The following is a 16,819-nucleotide window of genomic DNA, read 5'->3' on the forward strand; positions in this document are numbered from 1 at the left end:
CTCCCCTGAAGAATTGAGATTACATTCATATGCATGAGTGCTTACTCTTATTTGCCCAGAATTGGAAACAACCAGACGTCCTTTAACAGATAGAGGAGCCGGGCATGATGGTGCACCCCTGTAATCCCAGCACTTGGGAGGCTGAGGCAGGAGGATCGTTGCAAATTTGAAATCAGCCTGGGCTACAAAATGAGTTCAAGGCCAGCCTGAAGTCGTAGTGAGACCCTGTCTCAAAAAGACCAATAAACAAATAAGTAATTCATCAAACAGAGAGACCAACTCACACGTCCCTGCAGTGGTCCTCTAAGCACCTGGAAGAAACAGGCTTGATACATGAACGAGTCTCAGAAGCTCTCACTCTGCTGAGTGCATGAAAGAAATCAGCCAGGTTAGGTACTGTTCGGTTCCACTGATGTGACATTCCTGAGTGGACACAACTATGGTGACAGAATTTAGGTCAGAGGCTAGAATGAGAAAGCACGAGGGGGATTTTTTAGACTTGACAGAACCATCAAGGGTCTTGCTTGTACATTGGTTACATGAAGTCATACTTGTGTTACAATTTGCAAACTTGTTTGTGGTCCATTTTATTGTATGATAATTTAAAAAGTAAGATGTTACCAGAGGGTTGAAAGTCTCTGATTTTTTTTTGTTGTTGTTGTTAACAAAGTACTATTCCCCCACGAAATTAAAACATTGGTTTGTCTCGCTGGGAATTAAGTTAAAAATTTATATAAAACATATGAAAATCAAATCTGAAAAGTACGCATTGAGCAAGTATAAATTAATGCAAAGATAGTGTAATATTTGGACATTTAGGGCCAAGATGTATCATCCTGATGGGCTTGATAAAAAAAATACACTGAACTTCACGGAGGATGACAAGGAAAGAAGTCCATCTGTTACGATCCAAATAAAGCTCAGAAGGATGCTTTCGGAGGTTTATAAAGAATATCTTAAGTATGGAACCAAAATCACACATAATGAAGAGTTGCTGTGGCAATTAAGGAGACACAGTGCTTGCTGGCATCCTTTGGTGTCGCTCCCGGAGCCCTAGCGAGGGCAACTTGAAGGAAAGGACGAAGAGCAGAAGACATAGGGAAAGAAATCGAAACCATCATCGGCCGGTGCTGGCTGCTTTCTGAAAAAATCCAAAGGAGTCCAGTAAAACTGCAGGACCTACAAGGCAGTTCTGAGAGGTGGCTGGATATAAGATAAATACACAAAATTTGTTGTTTTCATGTATATCTGCAAGATCCAGATTTCATTCGGTGAGAAAGCTCTATCAATTAGGATAAGATGAGCACTCAGAAAAAATGGGCAAAGCAAGTCACATAGCAAAAATACAAATGACCAGTTCAATGAAAGAAAATAAAAGTCAAAGCTTGTTAACAATCAGGGAAGTCCACACTAAAGTGGCATTGTGGTATGGTTTTCTGCATTTCCAAATGACAGACTTTTTAAAATTTATTAGTGCATGTGTGTAGTACCTAATGTTTACATTCCTTGTGGGAGGTTGCTTTTTAAACATATGTTTATATTTAAAATCTACTATTAGGGAATTTTTATTTGGGCTTTGTTTTGTTTTTTGAGGCAGGGTCTCATTATGTAATCCAGGCTGGTCTTGACCTCACTATGGACCCCAGGCTGGCCTTGAACTTCTGGTGACCCTCCTGCCTCAGCCTCCCAAGTGCTGGGATTACAGTTGTGCTCCACCATGCCCAGCTAGGAAATTTTTTTAATGATTGCTCAATGGGGTTTGATAGTATGTGCTATCAAACCCCATTAGTATATATTTGTATACTTTCTAATATTTCTGCTTTTAGATAATCATCTTCTGAAATAATCAGGCTTGTGCACAAATATTTATTAAGATATCCATCCCAGCAAAAATTAAAACAAGAACAAGGAGAAGAAACCTAAATGCTTGCTAATTGTTTAGTAAGATAGTATTCAATTATGCAAAGATACAAGCATTTAAAATACATTTTCAAAGAATGAAAAAGTGAATACTCATAATAAAGTTTTTAAAAAGCAGAATAGAACATTACATCTATAGCAGAGTAGGCACTGACAATAAAGACTTTGCCAGGGGTGGTGGGGCACACCTGTAATCCCAGCACTTGGGAGGCTGATTCAGCAGAATTGCTGAGAGTTTGAGGCCAGTGTGGGCTACATAGTGAGTTCAAGACCAACCTGAGCTGCATAGGGAGACCCTGTCTCAAAAAAAAAAAAAAAAAAAAAAAAAAAAAGAAAAGAAAAAAGAAAAAGAAAAATCTTTAGTTTCTTTATACATTTGTGGAATTTCTAGTTGTAGATTCAGATATTTAAAAATAACCGAGACTGGCTTATCTGATATGCAGTACAGGTGCTGTCAGTTGTAAAAGACTAGGCGTGTGGAAGGCCTGGTCCTTGAGTTTCCAGAATCTGACTTTTCTTATTTATTTGTTTATTTGTGGTCTTTGGAGACAAGGCCTCACTATGTGGCCAGCTGGCCTCCGACTCACAGTGATCCTCTCCCCAACCTCCAGGTGCTAGGATTATGGCCCTGGGTCACCACCCCGGCCCTCATGTTGATTTCAGAGCTTATGTCAGCGCACGAGACTGATCTCAGGTTTTGTGTTACAAACCAGCTGCTCATGCCTGCTCTGTTGTTTGGCCATGTGTATTAGAGCCAGGGCGGCTCAGTCCACTGCAGACGTCTCTTGTCCCTGGGGGCTGCAGAAGCCCCCAGTCTCGGGGAGTTCCTGTTCACCCCTAGAGAGCACCCCACAGTGGCCTAAATCTTATCCAGTCCTGGAAAATTCAAGACTTAAGAACAAAATGTTACGTTTCCCTAATTTGTAAGTAAACGTTTCCTGGCTGCAGATGGCAGATGTTACTGGACAGGATTTTCTTCATTTTGTTTTTGTTTTCCAAGTCGTTCTGCAGCTCTTTGTGCCCTCCCGCCCCTGGTGGCCTTTGGGTCACTGGGGCACTGTGGCTTGAGAAAGTAACTGGGACCAAGTACAGTGAAAAGGTTAGGAGGGCCAGAGAAGAGGGCAGGAGGGCAGGGGCTTGTCCAGCAGTGTGAGAGGAAGTAAAACTCAGGAAGAAGGGCAAAGAGCGAGGGGCAAGGTGGGAGTGATGCTGAGGCAGGAGGATGCAAAGTTTAAGGTCAACCTGGCAACCTGCGGTCTCAGGTAAAACCCCGAGGGCCGATGGAGCGCACTCTGCATGGTACCGCACCCCCCTGCCCCTGCCACGGAAAGCAGACAGCAGAGATGCCCCACAGGCACTGCTGCAGCCAAGGCAGGCTGCGCACCCTGCGTGTGCAGAGGCAGGGAGGCCTCCCTGCTCCCTGTACTTGCTAGGCAGAGTGTGTGCAACTGAAGAGAGAAGGAGTGGTGTTCGCAGCGTCTCCAAGGAAACGGCGTGCAGCGACGCTGCTCAGGCCCGGTGGCCATGGCTGGCTGGTGGTGATGGTGGCGGCGAGGCCGATGTGTGTCCAGAAGGGAGGGGACCCAGTCGTCACCTGCATGGTCTGAGTCTGCTCAGCCTCTGAAATCACAGTGGCATTTGTGATTGGTCAGCCTGTGCTCACAGTTTAGAACTTGCATGCATCTCCTTTTGTTTATTGTTTTGTTTTGTTTTGTTGAGACAGGGTCTCACTGTGCAGGCTGGCCTCAAAATCATGGAGCTCCTCTTGCCTCAGCCTCCTAAGTGCTGGGATTACAGGCACATGCTACCATGCCTGATGCCTTTATTTTTCCTTCTCCTTAGAAAGCAAAATGGAGGGCTAGAGATTTAGCTCAGTGGCATAAGCACCTGCCTGGCAAGCGTGAGGTCACAAGTTCATCCCTGGTATCAAAAAAAAAAAAAAGCAAAATGGTTCAGAAGGAAATTACTAAAGGCTCTGTGTCATTTACCAACCCTGAAACCCTTATTTCTCCCTTTTGGATAAACCCTAACAATTCAGCAGGTGAGCCTGCCAGAGACGGGGACAGGGAGTGTCCCTCTGCCTCACAGTGGACACTGTCACCACCTCAGACATTAGCTGCCTCCTGGTTCATTTTTTGTAAAGATGGCACTGTTAGCATTTGGCATTGTTTAAATTAATCCTTTGGAGGAAGAATTAGGTGCCTCGTGCAAAGTCCAGACTGAGCGAAAAGTCCCTGCAGGGCGAGGGGAGTGTGTGTGTCCGAGTGTGCCCTTGCCTCAGAAATAGTGAGAGGCTGCGTGCAGGTCTGTTTCCGGTGAGGCCCCACAGCAGTCGTCACTGCTGTGCCCCTCAGCTGTCACTGTGACAGACACCAGGGGCAGGTCGGCTTCTGGGGAGGAAAGGTTTGTGGCGGTGCATCTGCAGAGGGTCTCAGTTCCAGCCTGTTCGCTGCTTTGGTGGCGGTGGCTGGGACTCGGAGAGAGGCAGAGAGCCAAGGACCAGGGTCCCCTTCAAGGTCACACTCTCGGTAACCACACTTCCTTCGCTGGGCCAGACACCGCCTTCTGTGTCCCCGCATGGTCTTCCCTGCACTGGCTCTTGGTGTCCCTCTGGAGGACACCACCGGCCCTCAGACCTCACTCAGCCCAGATCGACGCTTTCAAGGCTCTGTCTACCAGTTCTGTTGTGTTGGGACGGGGCTTCCGAGTGGGACCTGGGGGACATGGCTCAGTGATGACCAGTGGGGACACCCCTGCCGCTGGCCCCAGGGTCACAGGTGGGAACTGGTGCCAAGGTCCACCATCAGGGAGACCCTAGCAAAAGAACCGGAGCAGGCATGGTCTGTGTCAGCTCAGCCCCACAGGAGTGAGCTGGTGACACAGGGACAGAAGTGGCTTGTTGAGAGGAGGTTGGGAAACGCAAATCTGCCCAAATCCAGGGAGACCACAGAGCTGGGGCTGCCCAAGGCCTGGAGGACAGGAAGTGAGGTGGCCCACAGTGACTGTGGATGGCACTGCTGTGCCTGACTTGGCAGGGTGCACGGCTCCTTGGGTCTGCAGGACTGGTTTTCCGCCCTCCTCAGTTGGAAGTAGGTGCTGTTCCTGGGTCCCCCGACCCTGACGCCTCTGAGGGGCGTCCAGCAGGGTGTGGTGCCCACTCAGGGACCCCTCCCAGACAGAGGTGACTCCAGCTGCACATCAGAGGAGATCTAAATCTAAATGTGCTGAGCACATGGGACACCATGCTCCGAGGCTGGGGTGCCCCTTCCCTCGGCCTGATCCCTCAGAAAGAGGCTGGGATTTGGGGCCCCTGACATCGAGCAACACGTGCCCCATCTGACACACGGAGCCCACCCCCCCACACACACCCTGCCCTTCCCACCCCACTCTGCACCCCCCCCCAGTCTGACCTCCCCCCCCACCTGTGCCTGATTTCTCTGCACAGGTGTGGGCACACTTGCGAATGGGCTCCTTTGCGGACCTTTGGGGCTCAGCCCTGCCATCCTCCCTGGGACAAACCCTCCTCACCCTTGCATGAGCAGTGCCTTCCTGCTCTCCGTGAGGGTGGTGCCCAGGGCCCACAGTAGATGCCTGTCCTGGCCCCTCTTGAGAAGCGCCAGAGTTTGGCTGTTGCTCTGCTCAGAGGGTCCCGGGCGGCCTGAGCAGCAGCAGCAATGAGGAGTGACAGGGAGGCTGCTGGCACCACCTGGGCCAGTCTGGGCCTTGGCAGACTAGGGGGATACACCCCCCAATGTACACACATGCACACACTTACCCAGACCCCCCTCCCCGGCTTTAGTGCTCATTTATAGTCATGTACACATACAAATCCACACTCTTACATATTCTGATTCACGCTCACACACACACACACTTGCACACTCATTCATGAGTGCTCACACTCTCATTCTCCCCCTCAGACACATACACTTCCTCACACACATTCCTTCACACTCAAACCCATTCACCTGTGCATATGCACACTCATTCAGGACACACGCACACACAGTCTGCTCTCAGAGCCCCCAACCCGGCCTGACCTGAGGCATCTCACTGTACCACCTCTGCAGCCTGCCCCAGGGATGGGCGGTGTGAGCCCCTGTGGTGGCAGGGACCATGCGGTGACCACCCTACAGCCCAGCACCTGCAGTGGTGCCTGGATGCAGAATGTGCTCAGTGAGTACGTGAGGCGTGACTGGGGGAATGAACGAATGAATGAATGAATGGGGGATGAGTAAATGGGGGAATGAGTAGGATGAGGATGGGGGAAAGAATGAAGAAGGGGAGGATGACTGAATGGGGGAATGGATTAGTGAGTGTCTGGGGAATGAGTGAGCAGGACCTACCAGCCCTGTGCAGCTGTGCAAAGGCTTTGAGTGACAGGGTCAGGCGGCTGACAAGGCAAAGATAGCTGTGTCACTGTGGCTGATGGTGTGACACAGAATGAAGAGGCCTTCCTGTAATCAAGGCCTGCAGATGGGCAGGGTTGGGGTTCTGGGGCCAGGCTCACCTGCTCCCCACTGGCACTGATTCAGGCTGGAGCCACCTCTGTCAGCCTCTCGGGGCTGTCCCCAAGCCCTTGGCACCTGGAAGCTCAGGACAGAGATACCGTCAGCAAGGGGACCTGGGTGGAACTAAGCCAGGATGGCAGCTGGGTGATGCGCCTGTCCTGCATGCCACCTTGCAGATGTGACAGCTCCCTGGTGCATGTGACGCTCACCTGGATCCTTTGTGCCCACTGCATGTGCTTGCAGCTTGGGAGCTGTGATGGCCTGATCTCGACAGACAGACATTTAGCTGCAGAAAGTGAGTTCCTAGTAGCATCAGGAGCAGAGAACCCAGGAGCCCCTCAGCTGGTGTGGCCCCTTGTCCTGGCCACATGTAGATAGATGGCCATGTGTCCCTCAGTGTCTAAGTTTTGCCACCTCAAGGCTCAGGGGCTGCTTCATGTGGCTGTTTGTTTTCAGGGCGATGGAGCAGTGTGAGATGAGGGTGGTGACAGAGAGGTCCTCTGAGCATCTCAGTTCTGTCCCCATCTCAAGCCAGGGTGACCTCGTGGTGGCCAGGGTCTGTGTTTGGTGGTTGAAATCTGGGGAGAGGCCAGTATGGACCTCTCACTGCTGCAGTGCGGTGGTACCTCTTGAGCGTGTCCCTCGTCTCAGGTGCCTCGCCAGGGCAGCGCGTGACTATCAGTGCCTGGCTCCCCCGCACCATTGTGGGCCAACACGGCAGGATCCCAGCAGAGCCCTGAGCGTGGAATGCTGCGTGACCCCTGACTCTCGTGACGCGGGGCTGCATCGTGTCAGTGATGTCACTGTGCCTTTGCACTGGCATCCCTTTGGTGGAACAGGAGCTTCTGCTCTCCATTCCTGGGGAACCTTGAAGAGTGGGTGACACCTGGGGGTGGGGGGAGGATATGCCCCCCTCTGTGAGTGCTGGGAACAGTGCCAGCTGTGTTCCCACCTCTGGAGCTGGGGCCTGCATTGCCCCGGGGGAAGCTGGAGGGCCCCGGCCCCACCCCCACGCCACCCTGCACTCATCCCTGCTCTGGCCTCATCCTTCCTCTGCCCACTGCCCACTCCCCTGGCTCCAGGGAGACTGTTCCTTTCTGTTCTTCCAGCTGTCACTGGCTCCCACCCATCCTTGCCTTGTGGCCCTCCTCTCTGTGTCTATGAGGTCCTACTCTGCCTCTCATATGCAGACCCCTGAATGCAAGATGTTCTCCCTTGAGACTCTAAATACAGGTGTCCCAAGGACCCCTTTGCTGGGCAAAGTCAAGGGGGTATAAGATGTGGGCATGGCAGTATAACCCACTGGACTGTCCCACCAGGGACCCAAAGCACAGCAGGGCAGTGGGAAGGAGGTGGTGGGGACCTTGCTGGCTGTGGAAGTCATTTGCAAGCAGGGTGAGAGGTGAGCCAGGGCCTGCTGCCCCGGCCTGGCAGTGGACACCAGAGAACAGGGCTCTGCTGGAGTCACAGGTCCGGTAAGCAGGCGAGTGTCAGGCTAGAACAATGGCACCTCTGAAAACCCTCCTGTGATGGGTTTCTTCCCTTTCCCTTCTGAGCCAAATCTCCAGCCCTTTTCCCTTTGTACATTTTTTATTTATTTTGAGACAGGGTTTCACTAAGTCACTAAACTGCCCAGGCTGGACTTGAATTTGTAATCCTCCTGCCTCAGCCTCCCAGAGTGCTGGGATTACAGGCCTGTAGCACCACACCTGGTTTAGATTAGAGATTTTCTCCTCTCTTTCTCAAAGTGAAGATTGTTTTATCGATTATGAAAGCAAGCCCAGGATTGAGATTGTGGCTTAGTAGTGGAACAGTTACCTAGCCCGTGTGAAGCCCCAGATTTGATCTCCAAGACCACAGAAAATTTAAAGAGTAAAAACCAACACTGAAAAGAATGATACATTTATTTTAAGATTTTTCAGATAATGCTTGAGTGTCTTGGCACACGTCTGTAATCTCAGAACTCAGAAGCTGAGGCAGGAAAATTCCCAAGAGTTGGAGATCAATGTGGGCAACATAGAGAGGCCCTGACTCAAACAAACAAACAAGACTTTCATGCAGCTCAAAAGTAAAAAGAGTCAATCTCCACTCCTGGGGCGGAGGTTTGTCTCCTTGGGGACAGCAGTGGTGTCCTCCACCTGCCCGCTCACCTATCCATCTCCGCACAGGTGAACCTGGTCTCTCTCGCATGCCTGACAGCTCATGTTTCTCCTCTCTTCTGCATGTGACATTCCCTTGTCCCCAGGGACCCACATGGCACACCAAGTGCCTGTGTCTAAAGATGCAGCACTGTTCACTTTGCACGGGGGTGGCTGACTCGGGGGGACAGGGCACCATTGCCGTCCCCCACCAGCCCAGAGAGCAGTTGTGGGGCTCAGCAGCCCCTCTGTGTCCTCAGATGCACTCGGTGTGCCGAGTTTGTGACTTACAGCAGAGTTTGTGACCGTGCTGTTCCTCCGCTGCCTCAGGCCATGTTTGAGCTTGTCACCTCCGAGGCCTCCTACTACAAGAGCCTGAACCTGCTAGTGTCCCACTTCATGGAAAACGAGCGGCTGAAGAAGATCCTGCACCCGTCTGAGGCCCACATCCTCTTCTCCAACGTGCTGGATGTCCTGGCCGTCAGCGAGCGGTGAGGCTGCCGCTGCGGGCCCGCTGCGGACGGGGCTCGCTTGAGTTGATGCACTTGCACGTTTGGGGTTTCCACTGCAAAATGTAATCGCTAAGACATAGATCCAGAGACGTACCACGTGCCCCGTGGTCAGCCAGTGGTCCCTTGCTCTTTGCCTGGGTATTCCAGTGTCCCCACAGAGCTCCCTCCGTCCGAGTTTCTGTGTGCCTTATGTTGCCCCCACCTGGAAGCAGACAGTGACTCTGCAAGGTGCCCTGTGGTCCCCTCTGTACAAGATCCCCTGGTCTCCCTGACAGTGTGCTGGTCTGTGCCACCAGAGACACAGTCCTGACCCTGACCCAGCTGCTGTCCCTGGCAGGTTCCTCCTGGAGCTAGAGCACCGGATGGAGGAGAATGTCGTTATCTCTGATGTGTGTGACATCGTGTACCACTACGCGGCCGACCACTTCTCAGTCTACATCACCTATGTCAGCAACCAGACCTACCAGGAGAGAACGTACAAGCAGCTGCTGTGAGTGCCCCTCGGGGGGGTGGTCGCCACCGCTGCTCTGCGCCTCTGCATCTCCAGGGTCCCACCAGGCCACAGAACAGCTGGGCTGGGAACAGGATACAGCCCCTGCAGGTTGCAGGGCATTTTGGTGTCAGTAGAGGACCATTAACCCTTAATCTCTCAGATGGACCCTGAGAGTCTGCCAAGGGGTGTTCTGGCCGCCCGGGCTCCAGGAGCTCAGGAACGATCTCCCTGGTTGTCAGCGCAGGGGGTCTGGGTGGGAAAGGAGTTCCCCAGTGTTACCCGGCAGAGCCCCTGAATGCATGGCTGCTGTACTTTCAAGACCCGTCCTTGCGGTTTCTGGGGACAGCTTGCCTCTTCAAATTCTTTGTATGGGTGGACGATGCCACTGGACGTGGCTGGGAGCGGTGGGGAGCCCTCTTAGCTCTGCTTGGAGCATCACAGGCAGTTTCAGCAGGGGCTCGCCGACTGGGGAAGGGTCTCCTGTGTAGGATCCTGTGTGTGGGAAGGAAGGACAGGTCACAGTCCAAACCACCCATGCAGCTTGATGGCCTCTGTGCAGCCCGGAAGCGAGGCAGGGGCAGGCTTTAGAGGACAGGGACAAGTTGTTGGCGTGGTTGGAGCTCCAGTGGATGAGTAAGCAGTGGCAGCAGTTCCCGTCCCCGCCTAGTTCTGGGTGACAGTCCTAGATACACCCGCTCAGATGAGAAAACCCATCCTTGAAGATTAGGTGGTCACAATTCATGGGACTGGCCGTCTAGGCAGCGTGCAGAGCAGCTGGGGTGACCTGAGGGTTCCTCTGCCTCTCAGCGCAGAGCTTGTGGGCTTTTCTGCCCAGCTGCATGGCTAAGTGCTCAGTCTGAGGCCCTGAGTACCCGCGTGGGAAGTGGATGGCGGGAAGACAAATGTGCCAGAATCTTCCTCAGAATATTCCCCGTAGTCTGAGTGTGCTCCCATGGTTCCTGCTGCTGTATCAGTATTTTTGCAGCACACAGTGGTTGATGACACTGATCGTGGTGGGGGCCCTGCAGACACAGTGCTCCCCACCCCTCCCTCTCTGCTCCTTCCACCCTGGGTCTCCTTCCCATTTGCAAAGACTCTATTTCCATCATTTCCCCCCTTCTTTTCTTCCTTTTTAATCCCCTTTCCCTCCCTCCTGTCACTTTCTGAAGCAGCTCTGGAAGTCCTCTTTCATGAGGATCGTTAGTTGTATTATTGTGGCTGCTTGGAGATCCCAAATTGATTCAAAATGTTTACTTTAGGCTAGGCATGGTGGCTCATGTAATCCCAGCACTTGGGAGGCTGAGGCAGGAGGATTGCTGTGAGTTCAAGACCACCCTAGGTTACAAAAAGAGCTCAAAGCCAGCTTGAACTGCATAGAGTGACCCTGTCTCAAAAAAGACCAAAAAAAAAAGTTTGCCTTTCGTGGTCATTCTGACTTTGGGGAAGAGCTAGCAGGCGCATGGTGCCAGAGCTGGTGAATGAGCAGGATGAAGGGCAAGTCTTGTTTTTACAAGGCTGCCTTTCCATTGGGTAGAACTCAGCAGCAGCATTTGCACCCTGTAGACACTCACGAAAGAGCACTTCCAGAGCTGCTTCAGAAAGTGGCAAGAATGGTGGGATGTGTTCAAAGCAAGAGAGGGTTTTGAGGGGTTCATGGCACTGTATCTCTTCCTGTAATCATTTAAAAAAACAAAAACAAAAACAAACTTAAGCATTCACCATGTATTTCAATCACACTCTGTTAAGGCAGGGCCCAAGAATCCCAAGTGTGGAGTCACAGGTGTGGCCCTGGGGTAGACACGTGTGACCCTTTACCCTGCCATGTGCACAAAGCATCTGGCCAGGTTGCTGCAGGCTGACTACGGCTGTCCCTGCCATGTGTGCCTGGCACTGTGGCTCAGCTCCATGGTGCCCACGCCCTGTCAGGAACAGCTCTGTGCCCCTGGCAGGAGTCGGGAGCCTGCTCCCAGCATGTGTGGCTTTACCTTGCTGTGCTTTCCTGCTGTGTGAAGTCATCTAACTGTGCCGCTGGTTCACAGGCTGCACGGGGAATTCTTGTCCTCCCACGTGCACATGTCTTGCTTAGCTCCTGGGCTTGGCATGTGAAGCCACCATTGATGTGTGCATGAGAGGTGTATTTTGCACACAAAAAAAGTGAGAGACAGAAAGAAGGTGGATGCTGTTTGTTTCTCCTGCCCATGGGACGGAAGTGATTGTGGTCAGAGCCTGGCCTGAGACCCTCTGTGTCCCCAGCCAGGAGAAAGCAGCTTTCCGGGAGCTGATCGCCCAGCTGGAGCTTGACCCCAAGTGCAAGGGCCTGCCCTTCTCCTCCTTCCTCATCCTCCCCTTCCAGAGGATCACGCGCCTCAAGCTGCTCGTCCAGGTACAGCCCAAAGCACAGAGGTGCCTCTGCCCTTGCATGGTCACCCATTACCTGCTGTACAGGCTGTTGGCTTTCTGGGAAATCCATTTGTTCAGCACGTACTAATGAAGCTGCTACTGTGTTCAAGCACTTTCCTATGCAGGAAGCTGCATTCCAGCAGGGACATGTGGGACAATAAATGGAGCACCCCAATAAGGGGTGACTCTCTGGCCACTGTCAGGGCAGGGTTGGGAAAGACGGGACAGGGTGAAACTTGGCTTGGGAGGAGCTGGCCAGGTGACCACATGGAGGAAAGTACAATCCATGGGCAAAGACCCTGGGGCAGTGAGGTGTACAGATGAGTTCCCAGCAGTGAGCTCGGGAACTGGGTTGGGTGAGTGTGAGGCAGTGTGGTCAGACGAGCCTGGCCGTGAACATGAGTTTTGGGTATCAAAGTTCAGGTAAGGAGAGGTTAGGGTCCAGGTCCATCTGTGGTTCTTAGGAGCAGGGACCAACAGGGAAGGAGATGGGACTGGGCCACACCTGGAGGGGATGGCATGGAGTAGGCTGAGCAGTGCAGGTGGCTCTGGGACGGACAGGCGTCCTGGAGGGGGTCTGGCCCTGCTGCGCGGCCACCGGAGAGAACCAGCTGGTCACATCCTGAGCTGCAGGCAGCCACTGGCATCAAGCAGAAAGGGACCCTTGCCGGGCTCTGATAGGGTGACTTGGGGCTCACAGTCAGGAGAAGTCAGAGATCAGGCAATGGGGCACACCAAGACGAGATGGGTGGGGGAAGCCTGGAGCCAGCTAAAGGACCCAGCATCCTCCTTAGAGGCCACTAGTGTGACCTGAGCAGGAGGGATTTTAATTCCAGTGAGAAAAGATGGAGCCTGCACTGTGCTGTCCAGTGGGGACACAGATTTGGGAGCAGGGGGACCAAGAGCACCAGGGGAAGGAGGGGCAGGGAGACCTCGGTGGTGGACCAGCATCCCTGGCTTGGCTGTGGACAGAGGAAGCCAGATGCCCTTAAAAGAGAGGTGGCCAGGCAGCATCAGGGCCATGCCCTGTGCACTGGAGACATTTGTGTGGCCGCTGGAAGGGTACAGGACATGGTCTGGCTGCCGGCAGGCCTCCTCCTGAGACAAAGCAGGTCTTTCGGGGAGACAGCTGGGTGGAAACCAAGGTGCAGGTTGTTGGTCCTGACTTAGACTGCTGATTGAAGGAGATTACACAATTAGAGAAATGGCCTTTGTACTGCCAGGGACAAAGTTAACAAGTCCTCGGGACAATGGTGGCCTGGGCTCAAGTGTTAACTCCGTTTGGGGTCAGAATAGAGCTGAGGGGGGCTGGGGATTTAGCTCAGTGGCATAAGCGCCTGGCTTGTAAGCAGGCAGTCGTGAGTTCGATCCCTGGTACCGATAAAAAGGAAAAAGACCAGAAAAAGAATAGAGCTGGGGTGTCATCCCCTGTTAATCTCCTCAGTGCTGAGGTGCCCTGGCCTCAGTGGCCACATGGGGAGCTCTGAGTGTGCTCGAGTGTGTGGTGGCCCGAGGGTGGCAGGGAGGGCAGGGGCCACACACAGAAGTAACGTGCCTGTCCTGGCTCAGAACATCCTGAAGAGGGTGGAGGAGAGGTCCGAGCGCGAGTGCACTGCCCTGGACGCCCACCGGGAGCTGGAGCTGGTGAGTGGCTGCCCCCTGGTGTCCCGGAGACTAGGACTTTGCAGGAAGAGGTGGGAAGCTGACGGGATTGGAGTGGTGCCTCCACCACCGCATACTCTCCCTGCTCTGCGCCCTGGGCCCTGTGGGTGAGGGTCCATTCAGCCCTACCAGGCCACAGAAGGCCATTGGTTTGCTGCCATGGGCTATGAGAGCCCCACCTAGCTCCAGGGGTCTCCTTGTGGTCAGCCCAAGGCCAGGCCATGTTTTCTACTTTAAATTCTTTTTTCCACTCAGTTCTTTTGGCTAGGGATCCCTGGGAGTTGAACCCAGAGCCTTCATGCCAAGTTACATCCTCAGCCCTTTTTAAAAACATGTCTCACTAAGTTGCCCGAGCTGGGCTGGGCTTTGCACTTGCCATCCTCCTGCCTCAGCTTCCCAGAGTGCTGGGATTACAGGGATGCATACCACACCCAACTTCCTTTTTTTTTTTTTTTTTTTAATCAAAAGGTACACTGTGTTTCTAATAGCTTACTTTTTCAAAATAAATCTTTTTAATTCATAAAGGTAACTGATGCTTAATACAAGAAGATTCAAAACCTGCTTGTGAGCACAAAGGCCGTGCAGGCAATGCAGGGCTGTTCCACGCCCACGGCTGGTGGGCTGCCTCCGCCTTCCAGCGGGATGGACACATGCGCACGCAGCACATGACCGATGTCTTTGCCGAAAGAGTCTGTGGCTGCTAAGCCTCAGGTTTTGCCATCCAGTTCGGCACATTTTTAAGGGCTTCCCAGTCAGCTGCACAGATACACTGGAGCCACTCCCATCTCTGTCCCCTCCCTGCAAGGGACGCTTGGTTAGTGACAGATTCATTCTAAACAGCTCTGCAGACAGCGCCCCTCTGGTGACTTCTTCTGACCTCGTGCTTAATGTGTGGTCATTTGTCATGCCGGGCTCTCTCCTGGCACCCAGGTGCCATGCCCAGTCACAAGGGTGGCTGGGGACCCCTGGGAGACCTGGGAGACACCACATCCCTCCTTGTCACAGGTGGTGAAGGCATGCAATGAGGGCGTCAGGAAGATGAGCCGCACGGAACAGATGATCAGTATTCAGAAAAAGATGGAGTTCAAGATCAAGGTGCGCGTGCCTGCCCCGCCCCAGCCAGTGCCCCCACCTGCACAGGAACCGCACTGGGTGCTGCTGCTGTGAGCTTGAGCTGAGTACAGTGACAGGAACCGTGCAGGGATCGTGTGCAGCACGGTACACACTCGCACACCCCATGCGTGCAGGCGCACATACATGTACCACACGCACTCATGGTGCCGCTATCTCCCTGTGTCTTTGGCACCCAGGCGGTGGCAGAGAGCGTGACAGCCTCCCAGCCACTACTTGGGGAGCCCCTGGAGCTGGGGGTGGTGGTGTGCCGAACACCATGGCAACGCCCGCCCTCCTTCCCTCCCTGCCTCCCAGTCGGTGCCCATCATCTCTCACTCCCGCTGGCTGCTGAAGCAGGGCGAGCTGCAGCAGATGTCCGGCCCCAAGACCTCGCGCACCCTGCGCACCAAGAAACTCTTCCGGGAGATTTACCTCTTCCTCTTCAACGACCTGCTGGTGCTGTGCCGGCCGATCCCGGGGTAAGCAGAGAGCATGGGCTGTGCTGCAGGGCATGGGACGTGGGGCCAGGTTCTCCCCTGGAACCCATGCCCTGTGCTACTGCCTCGGTCCCCAGGGACAAGTACCAGGTGTTCGACTCGGCCCCACGAGGCCTGCTGCGCGTGGAGGAGCTGGAGGATCAGGGCCAGACGCTGGCCAATGTGTTCATCCTTCGGCTGCTGGAGAACGCAGATGACCGGGAGGCCACCTACATGCTGAAGGCGTCCTCTCAGTGAGTGCTTCCTGCAAGCCCCAGGGTGGGGGACAAGGCTTGGTGGCTCCCAAAGTCCTGTGGGCAGACAGACAGCACAGTCCTGGTGCTGTGGCCATGTGTGTGCCCCTGTCCCATGTGGAGGGGTTCAGATGCAGGGTGAGTCCCTGTCCCCAGGTGGGACATTAGAACCTGGGTGCCAATGGACGCCTCCCTGCCCCTCACTTGCTATGTGGCGGTGGTCCCCTCTGCCCCTCTCTGAGGCATAGATGGGGAGATGTACTGTGAGCCTCAAGGCCCAGCGCTCCCTTGCAGGTACCTCTTCCCTCTCCTCTGTCCCTTGCCACAGCACCTCCCCCACCCCGCCCCACCCAGTCCTCCCCTGCCAGGACCTGTGCTGTGGCAGGGATGGACGGGAATCTTTTCCATCTCTGCCATGGCCAAGAAAGCACGGCTTCAATAGGGAGCCGCCTGGTTCCCAGGCTCTGGACCTAGCTGTCCCCAGTGCAGCCTTGGGCTGGGCCACAGGTGGCTGCCACCTTCCCACAGGGTGGTTTTGCCCTTGCTCCTCGGTGGGCCATGTCCTCTTCTCTATGCCAGGAGCGAGATGAAGCGCTGGATGACTTCACTGGCTCCCAACAGGAGGACCAAGTTTGTTTCCTTTACATCCCGGCTGCTGGGTAAGTCCCCGCCGAAGTGGCTCCAGGCCAAGGCTTCAGGAGCACCTTGAAGTGCAGGGTGGGGAGCTTCCACCAGGCTTAGCTTCCCACTGAGTGTGCTGGCTCCCTGGCACGGCCAACATTTGATGGTTAATGAGGAGAGAAGCCCCCTGGGTCTTGAGCGACAGATACCATGGCAACACTAGAGGAACTGGGGTCCCCAGCTTCAGGGAACTTCTGGAGCACCAGTTATCTGGGAAGCATAGAAGATTCCAGGGCACATGAGCCTGCTGCCACCCTTGTCCTGAGCCCCTCAAATGTCCTCAGCACTGAGCCCCAGTGCCTGTGACATCAAAGCCGAGAGCTGCCTGCTGTGGGGAGCCCCTTTCCCTGCCATCTCCCCAGCTCCCCTGGGGCATGGAAGCCGGCCTTCCCCTCTGTGAGAGGAACCTTTTGTTAGCTACTGGGAGGCCTCCAGGGGGTCCCTGGTGTCCCAGGCTTGCCCGAGTGTGGGGCAGGGCAGGGCAGGGGACCTGGTGCTGGGGATGCACCATGCCCTTCCTCCCCCCGCAGACTGCCCGCAGGTCCAGTGTGTACATCCGTACGTGGCCCAGCAGCCAGACGAGCTGACGCTGGAGCTGGCAGACATCCTGAACATCCTGGAGAAGACGGAAGATGGTGAGGCTCTGGGGCTGCACCGAG

The 16,819-nt window shown here is 54.1% G+C and overlaps 1 protein-coding gene across 4 annotated transcripts in view; it reads left to right on the top strand.

The window, feature by feature from the left end:
* Ngef (neuronal guanine nucleotide exchange factor) overlaps positions 1 to 16,819 on the top strand; it is a 65,674-nt gene that overhangs the window by 47,040 nt on the left and 1,815 nt on the right. For 2 of the 4 annotated variants that reach the window (XM_023566896.2, XM_003474410.4), the window contains 9 exons: positions 8,900 to 9,060; positions 9,419 to 9,571; positions 11,828 to 11,957; positions 13,544 to 13,618; positions 14,642 to 14,731; positions 15,065 to 15,228; positions 15,324 to 15,479; positions 16,059 to 16,138; positions 16,691 to 16,795. In XM_023566896.2, coding sequence (XP_023422664.1) covers positions 8,900 to 9,060; positions 9,419 to 9,571; positions 11,828 to 11,957; positions 13,544 to 13,618; positions 14,642 to 14,731; positions 15,065 to 15,228; positions 15,324 to 15,479; positions 16,059 to 16,138; positions 16,691 to 16,795 — 1,114 coding nt within the window. Of the gene's footprint in view, positions 1 to 8,899; positions 9,061 to 9,418; positions 9,572 to 11,827; positions 11,958 to 13,543; positions 13,619 to 14,641; positions 14,732 to 15,064; positions 15,229 to 15,323; positions 15,480 to 16,007; positions 16,139 to 16,690; positions 16,796 to 16,819 lie in introns of all 4 variants that reach the window. The other 2 variants (XM_063237096.1, XM_063237097.1) reach the window with 1 other exon arrangement.

This window comes from Cavia porcellus, unplaced genomic scaffold (genome assembly GCF_034190915.1).
Source record: "Cavia porcellus strain 051 isolate PalLab524CR breed Dunkin Hartley unplaced genomic scaffold, mCavPor4.1 scaffold_26, whole genome shotgun sequence".
Classification (NCBI taxonomy): Eukaryota; Metazoa; Chordata; class Mammalia; order Rodentia; family Caviidae; genus Cavia; species Cavia porcellus.